This window comes from Bos taurus, chromosome 15, assembly GCF_002263795.3.
Source record: "Bos taurus isolate L1 Dominette 01449 registration number 42190680 breed Hereford chromosome 15, ARS-UCD2.0, whole genome shotgun sequence".
Lineage (NCBI taxonomy): Eukaryota > Metazoa > Chordata > Mammalia > Artiodactyla > Bovidae > Bos > Bos taurus.
The window spans coordinates 66,185,390-66,204,641 of record NC_037342.1 but is presented as its reverse complement, the minus strand read 5'-3'; the positions used below and the strand labels follow the sequence as shown (position 1 = coordinate 66,204,641).

Here is a 19,252-nt window from a genome sequence, read left to right as displayed (position 1 = left end):
TCTCATTTAGAAGTCTATATTACTGACACTGAAGAATGTTTTAGACATTCTGTGTCTTAAGCTACAGCTATGGTATAATTTTTGTAAAATATCCTAGAAACGTTTATTTCCATATGAAAAAAGGTCTAGAAGGTTACATAGCAAAATGTTAACAGTGGTTAACTTGAGGGAAATTCATTTTAATTTCCTTTATGAATATTTATATTTTTAATCTATAAGCATATATTATTTTATAATTTTTTTTAAAAAAAGGTTAATCTAGGCATCTTCCACTTCTCTCTGGCAAAACTGAGATGTAAAAATTAACTCAGTCCCCAGCAGACCTCAGTGTCTGGACTAATCAAGTTTTGTGAGGCTTTAGGGAATTCCTGAGGAAGTGAGGCAGAGAGAGTGCTCAGTGCTCCATGACTCAATCAGTGCTTCTATGTAAAGCTGCTACACCCGGAAATGACAGGTCCCAAAGCCTGAGAGATTTTGCCCTTCTTAAATAGGCCAACATAAGAAAGGGGTGGTAGGGTTAGGAAGGAAGACAGAACAGACTAAAAATGCACGAATTCTTTTGGAAGACACCAGTTTATTTCTGGGAAAATTTTCTTTGTTGCAGAAATTATGTATTTAAGTGTCCCATTTTTCATCCCCTCTTTGTAATCTGACAGTCATTCTGCAATGACATTGGTCCTTCTTCGAGCTGGCTCCAGGTAAAAAATGGCACACACATATGCTGGACAAGAAAGGGGCTTGACAATAAAACAGACTGGTGGAAAATCAGCCAGGATGAGACAAAGAGAAGATGAAAGAAAGGTGCGTGTGTATAAATATCCTCACGATCAAGCGAGGTCCTAACAGATATCCTTTAGCTTATGATGCACCGTGGGAAAATCCTGAGGCTTGCATGGGTTGCTCACAGGGGACTACTCAGTCCTTCCACGTCTGGCAAGTTTCCCGTCAGATGCACTATATGCATTCATAAAGCATCCCAAAGCACTTCACCTGTATTGTCCTCAGGCACAGGAGCCACTCAGTGCAATCGGTACACATCCTCCTGCTCTTCACTGCCTCTAAGCATGTGGGTGTGGCAGAAAGAGGAAATACATGTTTCCTTTAGGATAGCTGTTGTCCCAGAAATCAGAGAAACTTGGTAAAAAAAAAAAAAAAAAGCTTTCTGCTATCTTTAATAATTAATTGGTTCACTTTCACTAAAGGAAAACTACTTTAATGTAAGTAGTTTTGAGGGGGTCTTTCTACTTTGAGCTACCAAAATCGACAAAAGTTACTCCTTTTTTTTTTTTTGGTATCAAGATGCTCTGGAACCCTAGCTACACCAGAAGGCAAGAGGTGTTACTGATGTCCCAAGAACTTTCAATGCTGTATAAAACGAAAATTATTTTGTAGACGGGTAACTGCAGCCACCTTTTGAAGAGCCTGTCGTTGTCTGTGGCTCTGGCTCATACAGTGTTTCCCAATAGAAAATGGAAGCATAATGTGATTATATAGGAGAACAGAGATGAAACCCAGTGTTTGCAGCATAATAAAAAAGAAAACAAACACTGGAATCAGATTTTGAATCTCAGCTCTAAATTACACTCTACTTGGAGCTAATGGCCCTCTCTCTCTGAACCTCAGTGTTCTTATCAATAAAATGGGAATAAAAGCTAATGTACAAGGTTACTGCAATGATCACAAGTGTGTAAGAGGAGAGCGAGAATGAAGCGTTGGTGCTTCATGGCACAGTTTCAGTTTGGGATGATGGATAAAGTTCTGGAGATGGAGAGTAGTGATGCTGCATAGCAAAGTGAACGTACTTAAGGCCATGGAACTGAACACTCCAAAATGGTTAAAGTGGTCAATTTCATTTTGTATATTTTACCACAATTTTTAAAAAAGGTATGTAAAGATCCTAGCACAGTGCCTGGCTCTTAGCAGGTGCTCAGGAAATGCTAGTCTAATTCCTCTTATAAAATTTTTTAATTAAAAAAATGACAATACACAAAGTCAAATAAAATCATGCTCCTTTCTCTCTTAAATTGTGAGAGGCTCTGACTCTCAGGCAAAGCCAGCTGGCACCAGTACCGGGAGCACCACAGCGAGCGTCTGGGTAGGAGAAGGGAGGCTGCATGAATCATAATCCCTCAGGCATGTTCAGTTCCCCGTCCACCCCCAAACCCTGGTATGGCACCTCCCAGAACACCAATCCTAGAGCACCCCCAACATCTCGCAAAGAAAGGTGGGAAGCTTAAACCATTTCCCAGACCAGACTCCAGGTCATGAGGACAAAGGCATTCACTGTGGCAGCTGGCTCCTGTAAGCGGGAGGGTGACAAGACGCTAGTACTGAACACCAACTGCATAGGCCTGAGCTTATTCCAGTCCCCAGCATTAAGCTGATTGTATCTCTGATGCCTGTGGCTGGATTTAATGGACACAGGGACCAGTAGTCTCAAAGGCCCAGTAAAGGAAGATTAAAAATGCACTTGTCTGCAGTTCAGAGAAAACAATTAATGATTATGTGTTGTAAGTCATAAAATAGAGAAGGGGAAAAATAGATGACTTATCTCTAGGCACATTAGAACACTACTTTTGATGGGCAGGCTTAATTAATCTTGATGCAATGTTCAGACAGACTGTCATTAACATCCCTCGAATTTAGCCCAAGAAGAATGAAATACTTGGGGTACCAATATCCAATTAAATCCAAAACAATACTTACTTTAGGGTCTGAGCTCTTGAACTTTAACCTTTCCACCAACTCTATCATAGCCGCCTTCAGTCCGCCTGAGTCTTTGCTCTAGAAGAAAGGAAAGTCAGGGGTCATTAGACAGCACTTCGTTACTCTCTAGAACACAAACAGTATTTCCCGGGACAATGAAACGGAAGGCATTTTTCTCCCTTCCTATCAGCAAGAAGACTAAACAACTAAGGAAAGCTGTGTTGCCCCTTTTCCTCTTCTCTATGGACAAAGACGGTTGGGACATAAATTGCCCAGTGACCTGAGAGAACAACTGGAATGAAAATTAAACACAATTTGTATGGGGTGACTCACTGCTTCATCTCAGGGCTCAACTGTGCCATTATTCACTGAGGGCCAAAGCTTTGCAAGAGATTTCTATCCAAGATGTCTATTTTATGACCAAGTGATTTTGATTTTAAACTTCTAGATCACAAATATAGATGTATGCAATACTAATTATTCTTACAAAAATAAAAACAAACAAAAAAAATGTCCCAAGATTTAACTGGAAATGGCATTTCAGGGCGCTGGTTGAACACAGGTATTTGAGTCAGACATAAAACGTTTCAAATCTGGGGTCTACATTAACTAGTTAACTAACCTCAGGCAGGTTACTGACTGTCAAAACCTCCTCCCTTTTCAACAAAATGAAGATTATAACAAGGGTTATTTTGAAGCTTAATTGAAATGGTGTTTGTAAAGGCATGAGCATAATATGTGGCACATTGAGGGCTCAATCAATGTCCCCTATTATTACTGTTGTTGTTACTGCATTATAATGATTTAGACTAGCACAGTCCAATAGAAATATAAGGCAAAAATGCAAGGCACATATATAAGTTTCCAAGTAGTCAAAAAAACAAAAGGAAATTACTTTGAATACATTTTACTTAACTCAGTATACCCACAATATTGTCACCGCAACATGCAGTTTCAACATGAGGTATTTTATATGTTTTTTTTTCGTACCAGAGCTTTGGAATCTAGTGTGTATTTCCTACAGCCCAATGCAATTTGGACTTAGCAAGTTTCAAGTCCTCTGAAGCCACGTACAGCTAGTGATCGCTGCACTGGTTAGCACAGACCGAAAGCACAGACTAAAGCTACACTGCCTGGATTCAAGTCCCAAATCTACCGCTAGATCTGCGTGACCTCAGGCAAATCACACAGCCTCCCGGGCCTCAATTTCTTTATCTATAATATGAAGCTAATAACAGTACCCACTTCAGAGGGCTATAGTAAGGTACAACAAGCTCACATACATCAAGGTACTTGGAACAGGGCCTGGCATGTGGCAAAGACAACAGATGTGTGAGACATGTTTACTATTATTATCTGTCTCCCTCACAATATTTAAAACTCCTTAAAGGTAATAACTACCTCTTTTCTCTGTATCTGCGTCCAGCATCAAGGCGTTTTAAAAAGTATGCTGAACAAATGAATGAATGAATGAATGAATATGCAATCTTAAGATACAAATGCCTTAATAATAATACGTGTGTGCAGCACTAGATGAAAAGTCACATGAATTAGTTTGTTTTCTTATCTCAGCTTCTCGGGGATAGGACAGGATCTTTACCCTCATTTCACCAGTGATGGAAAGGAGGTATGAGAAAAATCAAGTTATTTTTATGGGTAAGGGACAAAAACAAGTGTAATATAATCAAACATGACAAACATCTGTTCTTCAAAATTGGCCTCAGACTCAGTGATATTTTCCCAATTTGGGAGGAAAATTCCAGTTTCTCCAAAACAGGGCATACTTAGTAAGTCTCCATCATATAGATTAAAATAGACTAAAGCCTAAATCCTTTCACTCCCTCTACCCTCCATTCTCTCCCAAGTCTACAGTAAAAATCTGATGTAACCTAAGATGGATATCTGCTTTAGATGTGCTCTCCAGACACAGCTGACATTCCCACCCTAACTGTGGTTCTAAGTTTTAGTTTGTATTTTCAAGATGATGACATCACTTCCCAAGTTTCATCGCCAATTTAAATCTTTAATCTCTGGTCTCACAGCAGACAGGTGGGAAAGGGAATCTGGAGGTCACATACCAGGAAGTGCGTGAGACCTAAAGTACCTAAAGAAGGGTTAAATTGCCAGACACAATCCTGCTTTTATGAGACGATCAGACAATAACGCCTGTCTGGTGATATCATTCCTCTAACCTGCTTCTCATGGGCTGAACAAGCAGGTCACTTGTCCCTGGAAAGCTCTCTTCCCCCACATCCCAGCTGCCAGCACCCATTTTAAGCTCTTCAGCAAGAGCCCTGATATATTATGACTTCCCCACCGCCCTGCCTCCCCCCACAGCTCTAGAGAACAGAAAGGAATGCACTAAACTGTGTCTTAAAACATTCAGAAGAGAAACAGGATGACGACGGAATCCCTAAGAAGCAGACAGCCTGCTTGCCGGCAGATGTGCCTTGTGAGGGGAGATAAGGGAACCCTTAGCCTTCTTTCATAAAAATCCAGTGGGTCAGCAGAATCCTTCTTCCTAGCAACAGCAGCACTGCCTACCAGGCGAGTGACAGAGGAGAGGCAGAGACCCTTCCTTCAGGAAATTCACCCAGACCACTCCCCACCCCGCTTTCTTTGAGAATATTCTCAAAGATAATTGGGGTGTATATGGAGCCAGCCTCTAAATGAGTGGTGGAAAAAAAAACCGTCCCTAATGGCTTAAAAAAAAAAAAAACTACCCTCCCCCCCAAATAAGCAGTTGGGAGACTCTCCTCTGACAGCTGCAGGGCTGTCAGAGTGAAAATGGACTACCCTGGCCCCAAAGCCACTGCCTTTCTTTTTTCACACTCCCTGGTCCCTTCCTGCACCTCAACAAGCCTTGTACACAGACGCTCAGGCTAGTACACCCAAGTTCTGGGAATATCTCTTTCAGTCACCCTGGGCCACACCTGGAACGTAAGAATGCACATATCAGGGGTGGGGTCTAATGGTTTGATTCATCTTTTGGAAGATGGGCTCAGAAAAAGCCTCTGCAGGCCCTGAGAGCAGGGTCAGGACATTTCATTAGATAATTCTTGGATTCTGGATACTTGGGAGAGTGGTCTAGAATGGGGCAGGGGGTGGTGGTGGTGGTGTAGTCGCTAAGTCGTGTCCGACTCTTGCGACCCCATGGACTGTGGCCTGCCAGGCTCCTTTGTCCATGAGATTCTCCAGGCGAGAATACTGGACTGGGGTGCCATTTACTTCTCCTCTAGAAGGGGGCAGGCATGGGCAAAGGAAGGGCCCTCTAAAGCACAGGGCAGGGGCACAGGTTGTCTATGCCTAAGGTGGTATTCGAGTATGAGTGTCTCCAAAGCATTGATTGGGTGGTATTGTGTTTTAATAGTTTGCTGAGGGCACTCATCAGTCAAAAGATAACTGGAATAGGTCATACTTACATACTTCCCTACTGTGGTGGAATGGAAGAGGTACCTCTGAAACTTGTGTTCTAACTGAGAAGTCAGAAGAATTCTAACTGTGGACACATGTGGATCCATAAATGGCCAGGTTCTACTACGTCAGTCCTTGGGGCAAGCACTGTGATGGTGATGAAGCAAGTGTCTCCTGATGGTGTTCTTCCTCACCTCCTTCCCACACGTAAGCCTATCCTTGTCTATGAACCTCTTTCCTCCCCTAAGAAGAGTGTAGATTAAAACAAGACAAGTGCTCTGTTGTGACACCCACCCCTCAAATTACAGAGCTGGTCAGTAGCAAAATCAGGATCAAAAAGATCCAAATGACAAAGATTTATAACATATACAAGAGAAGAGGCTGGAACACATGGGAAAATACATAAGGGATTCCTATAAATAAGAAAAAGCCAAATAAGCACAAAAGAAATCCCAACACAGGATATGAACATAATAGAAATGTGAAATGGCTAATACACATATGAAAAGATGTTAAAAGATGCTCAAACTTACTTGTAATTTTGATATCATTTCTTATCCATCATACTTATCCAAATCAAAAAAAGTTTTGATTTGATAACACCAAGTGATGAGAGACTTTGGGGAGGTTGGGAATTTTCATGTCGCTGACATAACAAAGCTACTTTGAAATCACATGCCAAGCAAGTCCATTTTTCACCTTCTTCCCTTGAGAAACACTAACATGTGTCAAGGAGGTATGCCCAAAAATAATTATTGCAGCACTGTTTTTAATAGTAAAAACCTGGAAATAGCCTAAGCATCCATCAATTGTGGGTGGCTAAATAAACTATGGAATTACAAATGAGGTCTGATATGGCAAATAAAAAGAATGAAGTAGACCGGTATGTACATGGCAATGCACAATGCTGAATTTTGAAAAGCTTGCCAAACAAGGCATACTATATCGCTTATTTAAAGAAATATAAACCTATTCTATGGGTTACATATGTATGTAAAAGATTAGAAAAGCAATGACTTGGGGCGACTGGTAGTGGGAATAGTGGTAGGAAGAGTCTTAGACTTACTTAAATGTATTCCTATTGTCTAATTAGGATTTAATACACAAAAGGCGGGGGGGGAGCGGAAGACCGACCCAGAGTTTCTGCTTCTGGTGTCTCTCTCCTTAAATTTGCCTACGTATAAACACCAGGGCACTGTTCCCTTTGCAGCAAACATGAACCAAAGGTATAAGAGAAGATTCTCCACCTAGGACTCACATATCGATTTCAGGGAGTTTGAAACCCCCAAACTATACACAAGATTTGGAAAGTACATGCACTATTCTGTGAAAAGGGACTGGCACATTCCTCAAAGTTCCCCCAAAGTTTAATTTTCCTAGTGTAAAGGGCACTGCATAAAGAGAAGGGAGAACCAGGCTTCATTCCTACTAATTGCTATGTGAGCTTGGAAAAGTCATTTTATATCTCAGAGTTTCTGTTTCTCAACTTGTAAATGAGGAAAAGGGGCCAAATCAGAACCTACAAATTCACAGGTCACAGCCTTTGTTTTGTTTTTAGTGTTGTCCCACACCAGCATGCTAGGAATTTTAAATTAATCGCCAACACTTAAAGACCAGGAGATATGCCATAATGAAGATTGCTGGCTTCTTCGGAAAATCTGAGAGGTCTGACTGTACTGGGCTCCCCTTCCACCCAGCAGCAACTGGCGGAAGCTGAGTAGCAAATCCCCACTTCGGGCAAGGCAAGCTCCCTTCAGGACGCCACAGTTACTCTGGATGGCTTCTCATTTATATTACCTTGCTGTTCCCTGTAGACATCTCAAGTTGCCACCCTTAGCAGCAACTCAGAGTTTTTTACCTCTAAGGGTTTTTGTATTTGAACACCAAGAATGGTGGCATGTCTTTCCCCCAAGGGATTCAGAATACCTCATAAATACATGTACATCCAAAACAGAGAAATAATATAGTTCATTCTAATGTAAACATTCTTTGAAAAATGGGCAAGAGGTAGAAACAAAGGTGGAATACGGCAGGTAAAGGGGGCATCAGAACAGGAAGTGTTTCTTGACAACCAGTCTCTATACTCTCAGAGGAGTCAGTCTAGTCTAACGCCTATTACCACCTGGGGACCAAAAGAACAGTCACGTGTCAGTAGAAACGTAAAAACAACTTAGTATCTTAAATGAAAATGAAATGAAATCAAGTCCTCAGTCATGTCCGACTCTTTGCGATCCCATGGACTGTAGCCCACCAGGCTCCTTGGTCCATGGGATTTTCCAGGCATGAATACTGGAGTGGGTTGCCATTTCCTGCCACTTCCTTCTCAGTATCTTAAACTGGCTCCTAAATACTGAATTCTGTATTACAAAGTATCAGAAGATGCTGGGTTGCAAAAGAATATTGGCTGCCTGTTTGTTGTTGTTGTTGTTTTTTCTTTTCTATCCCAGTGGCCTTGCATTGGTACCATGCTTTCAAAAAGGAAAAAAAAAAAAATCAATCCAACTTTCTATCATTTTCACAAAAAGTTTTTTGGGGGAGAAATAATGGAAAAGGATTGGGAGATAGAATGTATAAGAAGTCCTCCTAAGGAATCCAACCATAAAGCAAAGTCCTGACAAAATGAAATTAAACCGATTTTAGTATCATCACACCATGTCCAAAAATTCTTTTCCAAGTTCTTCACATGACTTGATTTTCCAACTCCAAATCCACTCCTTTGTTAGGTAACCACCTTTACACAGTTGCTCAGATGCAAAATCATTTTTTGGGTCTAAGAAAACCTATCACCAAGTCTTTTCAGACCTAACTCTAAAACCTAGGCCAAGTTCAATTACTCTTTACCATCTCTACTACTCCCTGCTTGTCTGAGGTCCAAGAAGCAATACCGCTCCCCTCACCTACCCTACAGTCCCTTCTCCGCACAGGCAACAGAGTGAAATTTAAAATATAAAAGGATATATATGACTTCCATTCCTCATACACATGAAGTCAGAGTCTATCATTCACAAGTTATACCCCACCAGGTTCACGCAGGCCCAAAGGATGGACAGGAGGACAGTGGGGGTGCCTATAATGGCTTTCCCCAACTTGTCCCCATTTCTTACTGGAAAGAAAACGGAGGCTATTTTCTAAGCAGAAAGAAAAGGGTGTATTGCCCCTGCCTCCTCTCTGCTTCTATAAAAATTTCCCACAGTTCAGAATGTAAAACAGAATTTAAAGAGGACAACCAGCAAGACTTGTGAACCTAAAATTAGACATACCAGCTGTGTTTTGGTTAGCTAGTGCATAAGGCACCAGCAGGACACTGCAATATACAGGAGCCTCTCCTCTGAAGACAGGTTTTTCACCAGCCTTTCTACCCACCAGAATAGAGCAGGCAGAAGGAGCAGAAGGAGAGGGGGCTGACCAGTTTCCACCCAAAGAAACTTGGTGTCCGAACTTCTGTCAGACTAACTGGTCTGGAATTGAACTCAGAATAGAACCATAGATGGCTCTGTAGGTGTAGCAAGAGTCACTAATGGCTGAGGGATTATTATATTCCAGGCACTGTGCTAAGATCTTTACGTGTATTATTTGGTTTTCACTACAGCCCTAAAAGGAGAAATAATTATTGTGGCCATGTTACAAATGATGAAACCAAGATTCAGAAAGAGAGGATGAATTCTCCAGCATGACACAGGTAACAAGTAGCAGAGCCAGGATTCAAATCCATGGAGGGCAAAGCCAATTAAGGCAAGACAGCCTGGTCTTTCATATTCATTCTCCCATTTCTCCTTAGTAAGACACTCCAGTTTTAGCTGGACACACCATGGCCTGAAAAAAAGACTGCTTCCTAGCACCCCCTCTTGCAACTAGATAATGCCATGGGGCTGAACTCTGACCACTGAAATATAAACAGCAATGTGTGCAACTTCTGGAAGGTTCTCTTAAAGGGTTCTCTTCCCTTCTTCACGTTCCTGTGCCTGCCATCCTGGAATTCAGATGTATTGGCTGGACCTCCAGTAGTCATCTCGGTCTGTGACAAGGACTATACCCTGGGGATGCCATAACAGAGGTAGAGACAGCCTAGATTCCTAGTAAGTTCATGATTCCTCCATACCAGCTTTAGACAGCCTGCTGCTGCTGCTAAGTCGCTTCAGTTGTGTCTAACTGTGTGTGACCCCATAGGCGGCAGCCCATCAGGCTCCCCCGTCCCTGGGATTCTCCAGGCAAGAACACTGGAGTGGGTTGCCATTTCCTTCTCCAATGCATGAAAGTGAAAAGTGAAAGTGAAGTCGCTCAGTCGTGTCCGACTCTTCGCGACCCCATGGACTGCAGCCTACCAGGCTCCTCTGTCCATAGGATTTTCCAGGCAAGAGTACTGGAGTGGGATGCCATCGCTTTCTCCGTTAGACAGCCTATTTCCTTACATACAAGAGAGAAAACATCCATCTTGTTTGAGCTGTCATTATTTTGGAGTTTTCCACATTACTTCACTATTTTAGATGCAGTTGAACTTACTATAAACATTGATGTGGTAAATCCCTATGCAATAGTCTCTTTCCTTGATGCCCTGTGATTATTAGAGATTATTATACTTCATATCATACATTTATAGAACATATCATGTATATCTACTCCCCAGCAGGCACTGTGCTAGGTGCAGGGAACAGAAAGATGACATACAGTCCTAATCCTAGAAGAATTCATAACATAGGACACAGACGTGTTGGGAAGAAATAATAGTGAAATAACAGGCTGTTGCTATGGGAACACCAAGGCCAACCGCCCAGCACTTGAGTGGTACCTACCCAGTACAAGCACATCAAATACCCAGCTCAAATACCGCATCCTCTAAGAAAGCCTTCCTGATTACGTCTCCAGCTGAAATTCACTTCTCTTTTCTCTGAGCCCCAGTGCGTGCATTCTAAGTTGTTCCAGTTGTGTCCGACCTTTGCGACCATGTGGACTGTGGTCTGTCGGGCTCCTCTGTCCACGGCATTCTCCAGGCGAGAATACTGAGCCCCCGTGACATACTATTTGTACCTCCTTTCTAATATTTACACACAAATAGGCGTGTGAAAAAGAATATGAGCTTTCCGATGTCAGGAATCTTTCTTTTTCTCGGTATCTGTCACGTGGTTCACCCTAAGTGCTCCAAAACTCACACAAATAAAATCAGCTTAAAAACACCAGGTTTTGACAATAAAGCTAACTATATGCTCTAGTCTGGATATATTTTCTCTAATATTCTATTGAAGTTAAAAGCAGATTACTCTATCTGATCAAAAACTAGCTAAATACATCTGAACTGAGCTTAATTTATAAATACATGTTCAACAGGAACAATTTAGCATAACACAATGCACATCAGGGTCATTGTCCATATAGTTATTTGCCATAAATTATGGATTTACCACAGTGTATTTGGAAGCTTTTGCTTGCTTGGTTTTATTTTTTTCATTCTTGATTAATTTCTGATATCTGTAAAGGGCATCAATATTGATTTTTTTTTATCCTGGTATCATGTTGGCTTGACCCCTAGCATAGTCACTCACACACACACACACACACACACACACAGGCAAGATTCTCATCTCTACCCCACATATCTGGACTAAAGTATTTGCTTCACCCCTTCTTTGTGCTGCCTCCTCTTCCGAGAGGTCATGAGCATCTGTGCTCCTTCCTGCCACATGACAGGTTTAGCCTCTGGCTCTGGATATTCAAACACACAACAGAAACAAGAGTGTGAAGCTGAGCCAATTATCCCAGACTGAACTGTAACTTCAAGCGGAAGACACACCAACACCAACAGATCTCTAGCTTCTCAATTGTGGGTCAGATGCATGGGAAGAGAAAAGGTGGATGTTATCAGTGGACAGACAGGGCAACCTCCATTTGTGGGCTGTGTCAAGAAAAGGTGACACCACAGGCACATAGTCCTTTATCCCCAGCGTGGCTTAAGAATTACATACCTACTACATCAGCAAACTTACCCTGAAAAGTAATCACCTGATAGCACAATATGTCTATTAATCCATTCTGCTGCTGCTGCTGCTAAGTTGCTTCAGTCGTGTCTAACTCTGTGTGACCCCATAGACAGCAGCCCACCAGGCTCCCCCGTCCATGGGATTTTCCAGGCAAGAACACTGGAGTGGGTTGCCACTTCCTTCTTCAATGCATGAAAGTGAAAAGTGAAAGTGAAGTCGCTCAGTTGTGTCTGACTCTTTGCCATCCCATGGACTGCAGCCCACCAGGCTCCTCCGTCCATGGGATTTTCCAGGCCAGAGTACTGGAGTGGGGTGCCATTGCCTTCTCCAAATCCATTCTATTCTGATTGAAAGATTGGGGCAGAGAAAAAGAGGGCACTTCCTGGGAGAGAGTGCGAACAAAGTCTGGACTGTTTCTCACAAGAGTCCCCTTGACACTATGTACCCTTAATTCCATGGTCTTCCTTCTACAAACCAGTAACTCCAGTCTAACTATGAGATGAAGAGGTGACAAATCCCAAAAGAAAGACATTCTACAAAATACCTAACCATTCCCAAAGATTTTTATTTTAGGCTGGGGTGAGGCCAATCATAGCTATTTTCTAAAGAATCCCACTCCACAGGTGATTCCAAAATGTGGCAACAAGGTGAGAAACACACTGTCTTGTTAACCTACTTCCTACTCCTCTTTCATTCCATAATGGCCTTTTCGCTGTCCTTCCAATACCCCAAGGTCACCTCTACCTTTTTTCTTCTTAGATTATAAGTGTAATTTTAATAATAAAGATTGGGGGAAGAGTCATACCCTTAACAAAATTTGATGGCTTTTCCCCTGCACTTAACCCTGCAGAAGCCCTCTAGGCTCCTCTAATGAAGTTCCACCCACCGTGAGTGCTGAATCCCCTTTCACCTTAGTCTTAGCTTTTGTCTTCTTGTGTCTTATTCTATACAAATAAATGGTTTCCCAGGTGGTGCAGTGGTAAAGAATCCACCTGCCAATGCAGAAGATGCAAGAAACGTTGGTTCGATCCCTGGGTCAGGAAGATCCCTGGAGAAGAAAATGGCAACCCACTCCAGTATTCTTGCCTGGAAATGCCATGGACAGAGGAGCCTGGCAGGCTACAGTTCATGGGGTTGCAAAGAGTCAGACACAACTTGAGCACACACATACAAACAAATGACACTGAGTGAAGGACTGTGTAGCCAGTGCTTTATGGTTTTATTAGAAGATACCCCAAATCCATTCAGTCAGGAATAAAACTATAAATAGGGACATTACAGCAGAAATTCAACCCTTTGCCTCCCTACCAGAGCTGCTTCTTAGGAGCTGACCGCACGGGCAGAGCCACCGGCCGTCAGGAGACGCAGCAGTGGCACACCCCGCCTCCAGCCCCTCCAGCCCCAGCTGTTCTGAGCATGCGCCCCAATCCTTCCAGCCACCTGCTACCAGTGTGCCCTCCCTGAGCTACCCCCTGCAGTTGTTCCCACTTAACCAAATATTCTGCCCTCCTAATATCCATCCAAGTTAAAGACACATCCAAGGACAAAGGGAGTGGCTTCAAAACCTTTGGATCTGTCCATAGCAAAGCAATGTTAAAAACCCCACAGATGCTTATAAGTACTTGCTGGAGTCTGTCAATCACTTCTCCCTTTGCCATTTTATAAGACTCCACCTTTTCTTCGGGTGATCTTAGAATGAACTAGACAAGTGCATTTCAAACCACAGAACTTAACCCACTAGTGTGCAATGAAATCAATTTATTGGAAGAATCTTCAGGGTTTTTTTTGGACAGAAAAGAAGAGAAACAGAGCAGAATATATCGTATGCAGTAAGGTTAACAGTGTTCCATTTGTGTCAGTTAAATGTGTATGTGTGTGTGTGTGTGTGTAAACTAGACCACAATGTAAACTATATTTCCCCTACTGTAAGTTATGTTAAAAATAATTTTTTAACTTGCTGGTCTAGAGTTCTGAATATATGTAATTGCACTTACATTGTTCAACCAAAACAATTCATTAACTATAGCTATGAATGCAAATTCCCATGGCAACATAATTTTCATATGAAAATATCCATGAACCAGATCAAGCTCCTTTGTTAAGACTCCATGACCTATTTTCACAATAAGAAACTATGGTCACAGTAAGAGAAACCTGCGTATCTGAGATGAGATGTTCTGAGCCAGATGAGAGGTCATAATATGGGCTGTGTAACTGTATTTCTATGATAAAGCTGGAGCACAGGCTCCATACAAGTTTGGGCCCATAGAATCCTTTGGAGACCAAATCCTCTGGAGCCAAACTGAAATACAGTACAGGAGGAAAGGCAGGACTTTAAAGGTCATTTCAGAGATTAAGGGTTAAACTCATCCCTTCGAGGTGTTTGCCTTAGTCCTTCTGGCTTAGCCTTCAGGTTGCCTCTGCCTAGATCCCCTCTTGCTCTACCATCTCCCTGGTTTTCTGACCATTCTGGCCTGCCAACTCTTAAGTTTGCTTTACTCTAGCCCTTGGCAACAATTTGATCTTCTACTGCCAACATAAGCCACTCACGGTCCAGTCTGGCATTGAGATCTCAAAACATATATTGTTTAAATTCCTCTTAACTCTAAACTTATACATTTAGCAAGACTCCTCCTATAATAGTAACAAAGACAACAGCTAACATTTAAAGAGCACTCACAATGTGTTTGGAGAAGGCAACGCACTCCAGTGCTCTTGCCTGGAAAATCCCATGGACGGAGGAGCCTGGAAGGCTGCGGTCCATGGGGTTGCTGAGGGTCGGACACGACTGAGCGTCTTCACTTACACTTTTCCCTTTCACGCATTGGAGAAGGAAATGGCAACCCACTCCGGTGTTCTTGCCTGGAGAATCCCAGGGACGGGGGAGCCTGGTGGGCTGCTGTCTCTGGGGTCGCACAGAGTCGGACATGACTGAAGCGACTTGGCAGCAACAATGTGTTAAGCATTGTTAAAGTTGTTAAGCATTGTTAAAGTTTTATCACAAACTAGATTATTTTACTCTCACAAAACACTATTTCTTAACTTTATACCCATTTTAGAGATATAAAAACACAGCCAACTGTTAAGTAACTTGTCCAGGGTCTAAAAGCCAATGGCAGAACTAGGATACTTCTGTCCCTCTCTAAACCCATAATGTTGTTTCATTTTTCCTTTGTATCACTTACTACATGCTTATGTGCCCATTTGTTCTATTTTCTTCCAATACAATGTATGCTCCAGCAGAAGTAGACTTTTTCCATCTTGCTATGTTTCCAACGCTTAGAAAGTACTCGCCCTTGGCTGATGCTCAGTAAATATTTGGTGAAAGAATAAGTGCAGTATAACAAAGATTCTCTTCTCTAGCCATTATCACGCCAAAACACTTTTAATATTCTCAGAGACCTACTCTCTTGTCAATAGGTAAATGTACACTGTCTTCAAAAGATATGAAACCAGACGTGAAATGAAACTAATTAATGCTGCAATCAAGCTCTGACCAAGTTCAAATTTTTACTAGGTAGAAATGATCAGCCCCTCTTCCTAGCTGCCTTTCAGAGCAAATGGTATGCCCTTTGTGAGGGGGGAAAATATGACTCTAGTATCTAGAGTTCTTTTAAACAGAGTGTCTAACATTGAATGAAAAATGATGAGAGATGAAGAATCATGAAAATATGGCAAATAATCAAGAATCAGACCCCAAAAGATAAAGAGAAATGGATCTTTTTTAAAAAAAAAGAGCCAAATAGGTGCCCTAGAGTTGAAAAACAATACCATAAATTAAGAATTTAATGTCTGCATCTCCTTTCCTGCCCTGGATATAGAACCATCATACCATCTTTATAGATTCCAGGAGGTTTAAAAGGGAAGGAACATATGTATACCTATGGCTGATTCATGTTGACGTATGGCAGAAACCATCACAATATTATAAAGTGATTATCCTCCAATTAAAAATGATTTTTTTAAAAAAGCTAAAAAAAAATTAATGACTGACACTCATTGGAATACTTTCAGCTGAAATAGTTAAGTAAATAAATAAATAGGGAGGTCTATGGAGTGATTTCCAAGACATACTACTAAGTTAAAGAAAGCAAAACATAAAAGAGAATTTCTATTGCTCCAGAACCCACAATTCAAGTTTCACCATGAGAAAAACATCAGACAAATCCAAACTGAGGGACAGTCTACCAAATACCTGACTGGCACTCCTCAAAACTATCATGATCAAAAACAAAAAACTACAATGTGGCCAGAGGACCCTGGCACTGAGGTCATCAGAGAAAAAACTGGTGAAATTCTAATAAGGTTTAGTAGTACTGTTCCAATGTTAACACAAGCAGAGTATAAGAAACAGTTCTATTGATCTGAGTACATTTACTGATCACAAGAAACTGGGATGTGCACTTGATTATAGGCAGAAAGTGATGTTGGGGGAGGGGGATGCCACTTCAAGAGCACATGAACCGAGAACTTTCAGAGGTTCAAGCTGGTTTAGGAAAGGCAGAGGAACCACAGATCAAATTGCAAACATCCGTTGGATCATAGATAAAGCAAAAGAGTTCCAGAAAAACATCTACTTCTGTTTCACTGACTACGCTAAAGCCTTTGACTATGTGGATCACAACAAACTGTGGAAAATTCTGAGAGATGGGAATACCAGACCACCTGACCTGCCTCCTGTGAAACCTGTATGCAGGTCAAGAAGCAACAGTTAGAACCAGACATGGGACAATAGACTGGTTCCAAATTGGGAAAGGAGTACGTCAAGGCTGTATATTGTCACCACGCTTAACTTACATGCAGGGTATATCATGCAAAATGCCAAGCTGAATGAAGCACAAGTTGGAAGCAAGATTGCCGGGAGAAATATCAGTAACCTCAGATATGCAGGAGACACCACCCTTATGGCAGAAAGGGAAGAGTAACTAAAGAGCCTCTTGATGAAGGCAAAAGAGGAGAGTTAAAAAGCTGGTTTAAAACTCAACATTCAAAACATGAAGATCATGGCATCTGGTCCCATCACTTCATGAGAGATAGATGGGGAAACAGTGATAGATTTTATTTTCTTGGGCACCAAAATCACTGCAGATAGTGACTGCAGTGAAGCCTTGCATACTGCAGTCCATGGGGTCAGAGTCGGACAGAACTGAGTGACGGAAGGAAAACAATACAGGGGTCCTAAACAAGTGTACACTTAGGTCTTAGCAGAAGCAAACTCAAAGCCTCTTTTGAAGAATCCAGCTTCATGCCAACGCTTGGGAAATACCCCCAAAATAATTTTTTAAAGGTAATGAAAAGTTACTCAAATATAACAAGCACAAAAGGAAATTATGAAACCTGAAAACCACCACCAAAAACAATAGCTAGCAGAGAGAGATCTACAAAGTCTTCACATACTGGAAATATCAGTGACAGACTATAAATCAACATGCTTACTGTTCTTAAAGGAATAAAGCGGATAGCAACAGTATGAAAAAAAGATAACAAGAGGATATGATTCATAGATCTATACTAGCATATTTGAAAATGTAAACAAAATGGACCAACTTCTAGGAAAATGTAACTTATCGAAATTAACTCAAAGGAAAATAGACAACCTACATAGGCATATAACCATCAAATAAATTGAATCCATAGTCAAAAATACCATAAAAGAATAACAAAATAAATTCTTTCTCTCTCTCATTTCAGATGCAAATGGCTTTCCTGGTCAGTTTTATCAATCATTCTAGGAAGAAATATTCCAATCTTATACAAACACTTCCAGAGGATTAAAACAGGAAGAAAATATATGAGAAGCAATACATCCTGACTCATACTACGAAGCCAACATAACCTTGATAGCAAAATCTCAAGAGGACATTACAAGAAAGGAAATTTACAAGCCAATTTCTCTCATAAATATAAATGAAAACTCCTACATAAATTATTAATAAGTTAAATTCAAAAACATAAGGACACTTCATCAAAACCAAGTTGAGTTTACCTCAGAAACGGTAGATTGTTTTAACTGAAAAATATTATAATAAAAAGGATGAAAATAAGACTATATATATGTACACACCTGTATTTGCAAAAAGAAACACTTGAACAATAAGTGAAAAAACTAATAAAAGCAGTTACCAAAGGTGAAAAAGAGGTTTTTGAGACATATGAACATAATACTGATTTTCAAATCACTTAGTATATCAATTAATGCAATTCATCACATCAGCACAGCAGAAGAGTAAAATCACATGAACATGCGACAGATGCAGAAAAAGCATTTGATAAAATTTAATATCCATTCAGTACTAAGGAAAAGCCCTTAAACTTGGACTAGAAGGGAAATTTTCTTAATCTGATGCAATATATCTGTGGGAAAAAAGTTATACTACACTTGTGAAATGTTATGAATTATCCCTCAGTTAAGAACAAGGCAAAAATACCTACCATCAGTTTTATTCAACATTATATTTGGCGGGCCTATCCACAGCATCAGGGCAAGGAGGAAAAAAAAAACAAGCATAAGGACTGAAAAGAAACAAAAACTGTCCCTCTTGAAAATAATATGATAATGTGTGTAGAATACATTTACAGGTTTACTATTAAAATCATAAGACACTTTAAATGAAAATCAGTATATAAAAGTTAATCATATTCCTATATACAATTAGGGGGAAAATTAAAAACATTTTTTACAATACTATAAAACTGTAAGTACCCATGAATAAACTTCCCAGTAATGTATAAGATCTCCAAGAAAAAAAACAATTATAAAACTTTATTGTGAGGCAATGTAAAAGACCTAAAAAAATGGATCAGATGACTTCATTTTGTAATGGCATTAATTCTCCTTGTATCAGTTTATAATTTCAATACAATACAAAAAAAAAGTCTTGCCGACTCTTTTTATTTTTAATATAGGACTTTGTGGTATGATTCTAAGAAATGCAAAAGGTCAAGACTGGTTAAGACACTCTTTGAGAAGAACCAAGTGGACAGACTTGCTCTACCAGATATTAAGTCATGTTACTAACTTATGGTAACTAAGAAAACATGTTGCTCATGCAGGAATATACTAACAGATCAATGGTACAAAACAGAAGTGCCAAGAAACACACCGCACACATACAGGCATTTGATAGATGACTGGTGGCACAGCAGGTCAGTACAGAAAG

General features: G+C 40.7%; 1 protein-coding gene across 6 annotated transcripts in view; it reads right to left on the bottom strand.

The window, feature by feature from the left end:
* The window catches only part of TRIM44 (tripartite motif containing 44), a 114,167-nt gene that overhangs the window by 91,806 nt on the left and 3,109 nt on the right, over window positions 1–19,252 (bottom strand). For all 6 annotated transcript variants that reach the window (XM_005216394.5, XM_024975561.2, XM_005216396.5 and 3 more), the window contains exon 2: window positions 2,707–2,784. In XM_005216394.5, the coding sequence (XP_005216451.1) occupies window positions 2,707–2,784 (78 nt within the window). The remainder of the gene's footprint in view (window positions 1–2,706; window positions 2,785–19,252) is intronic.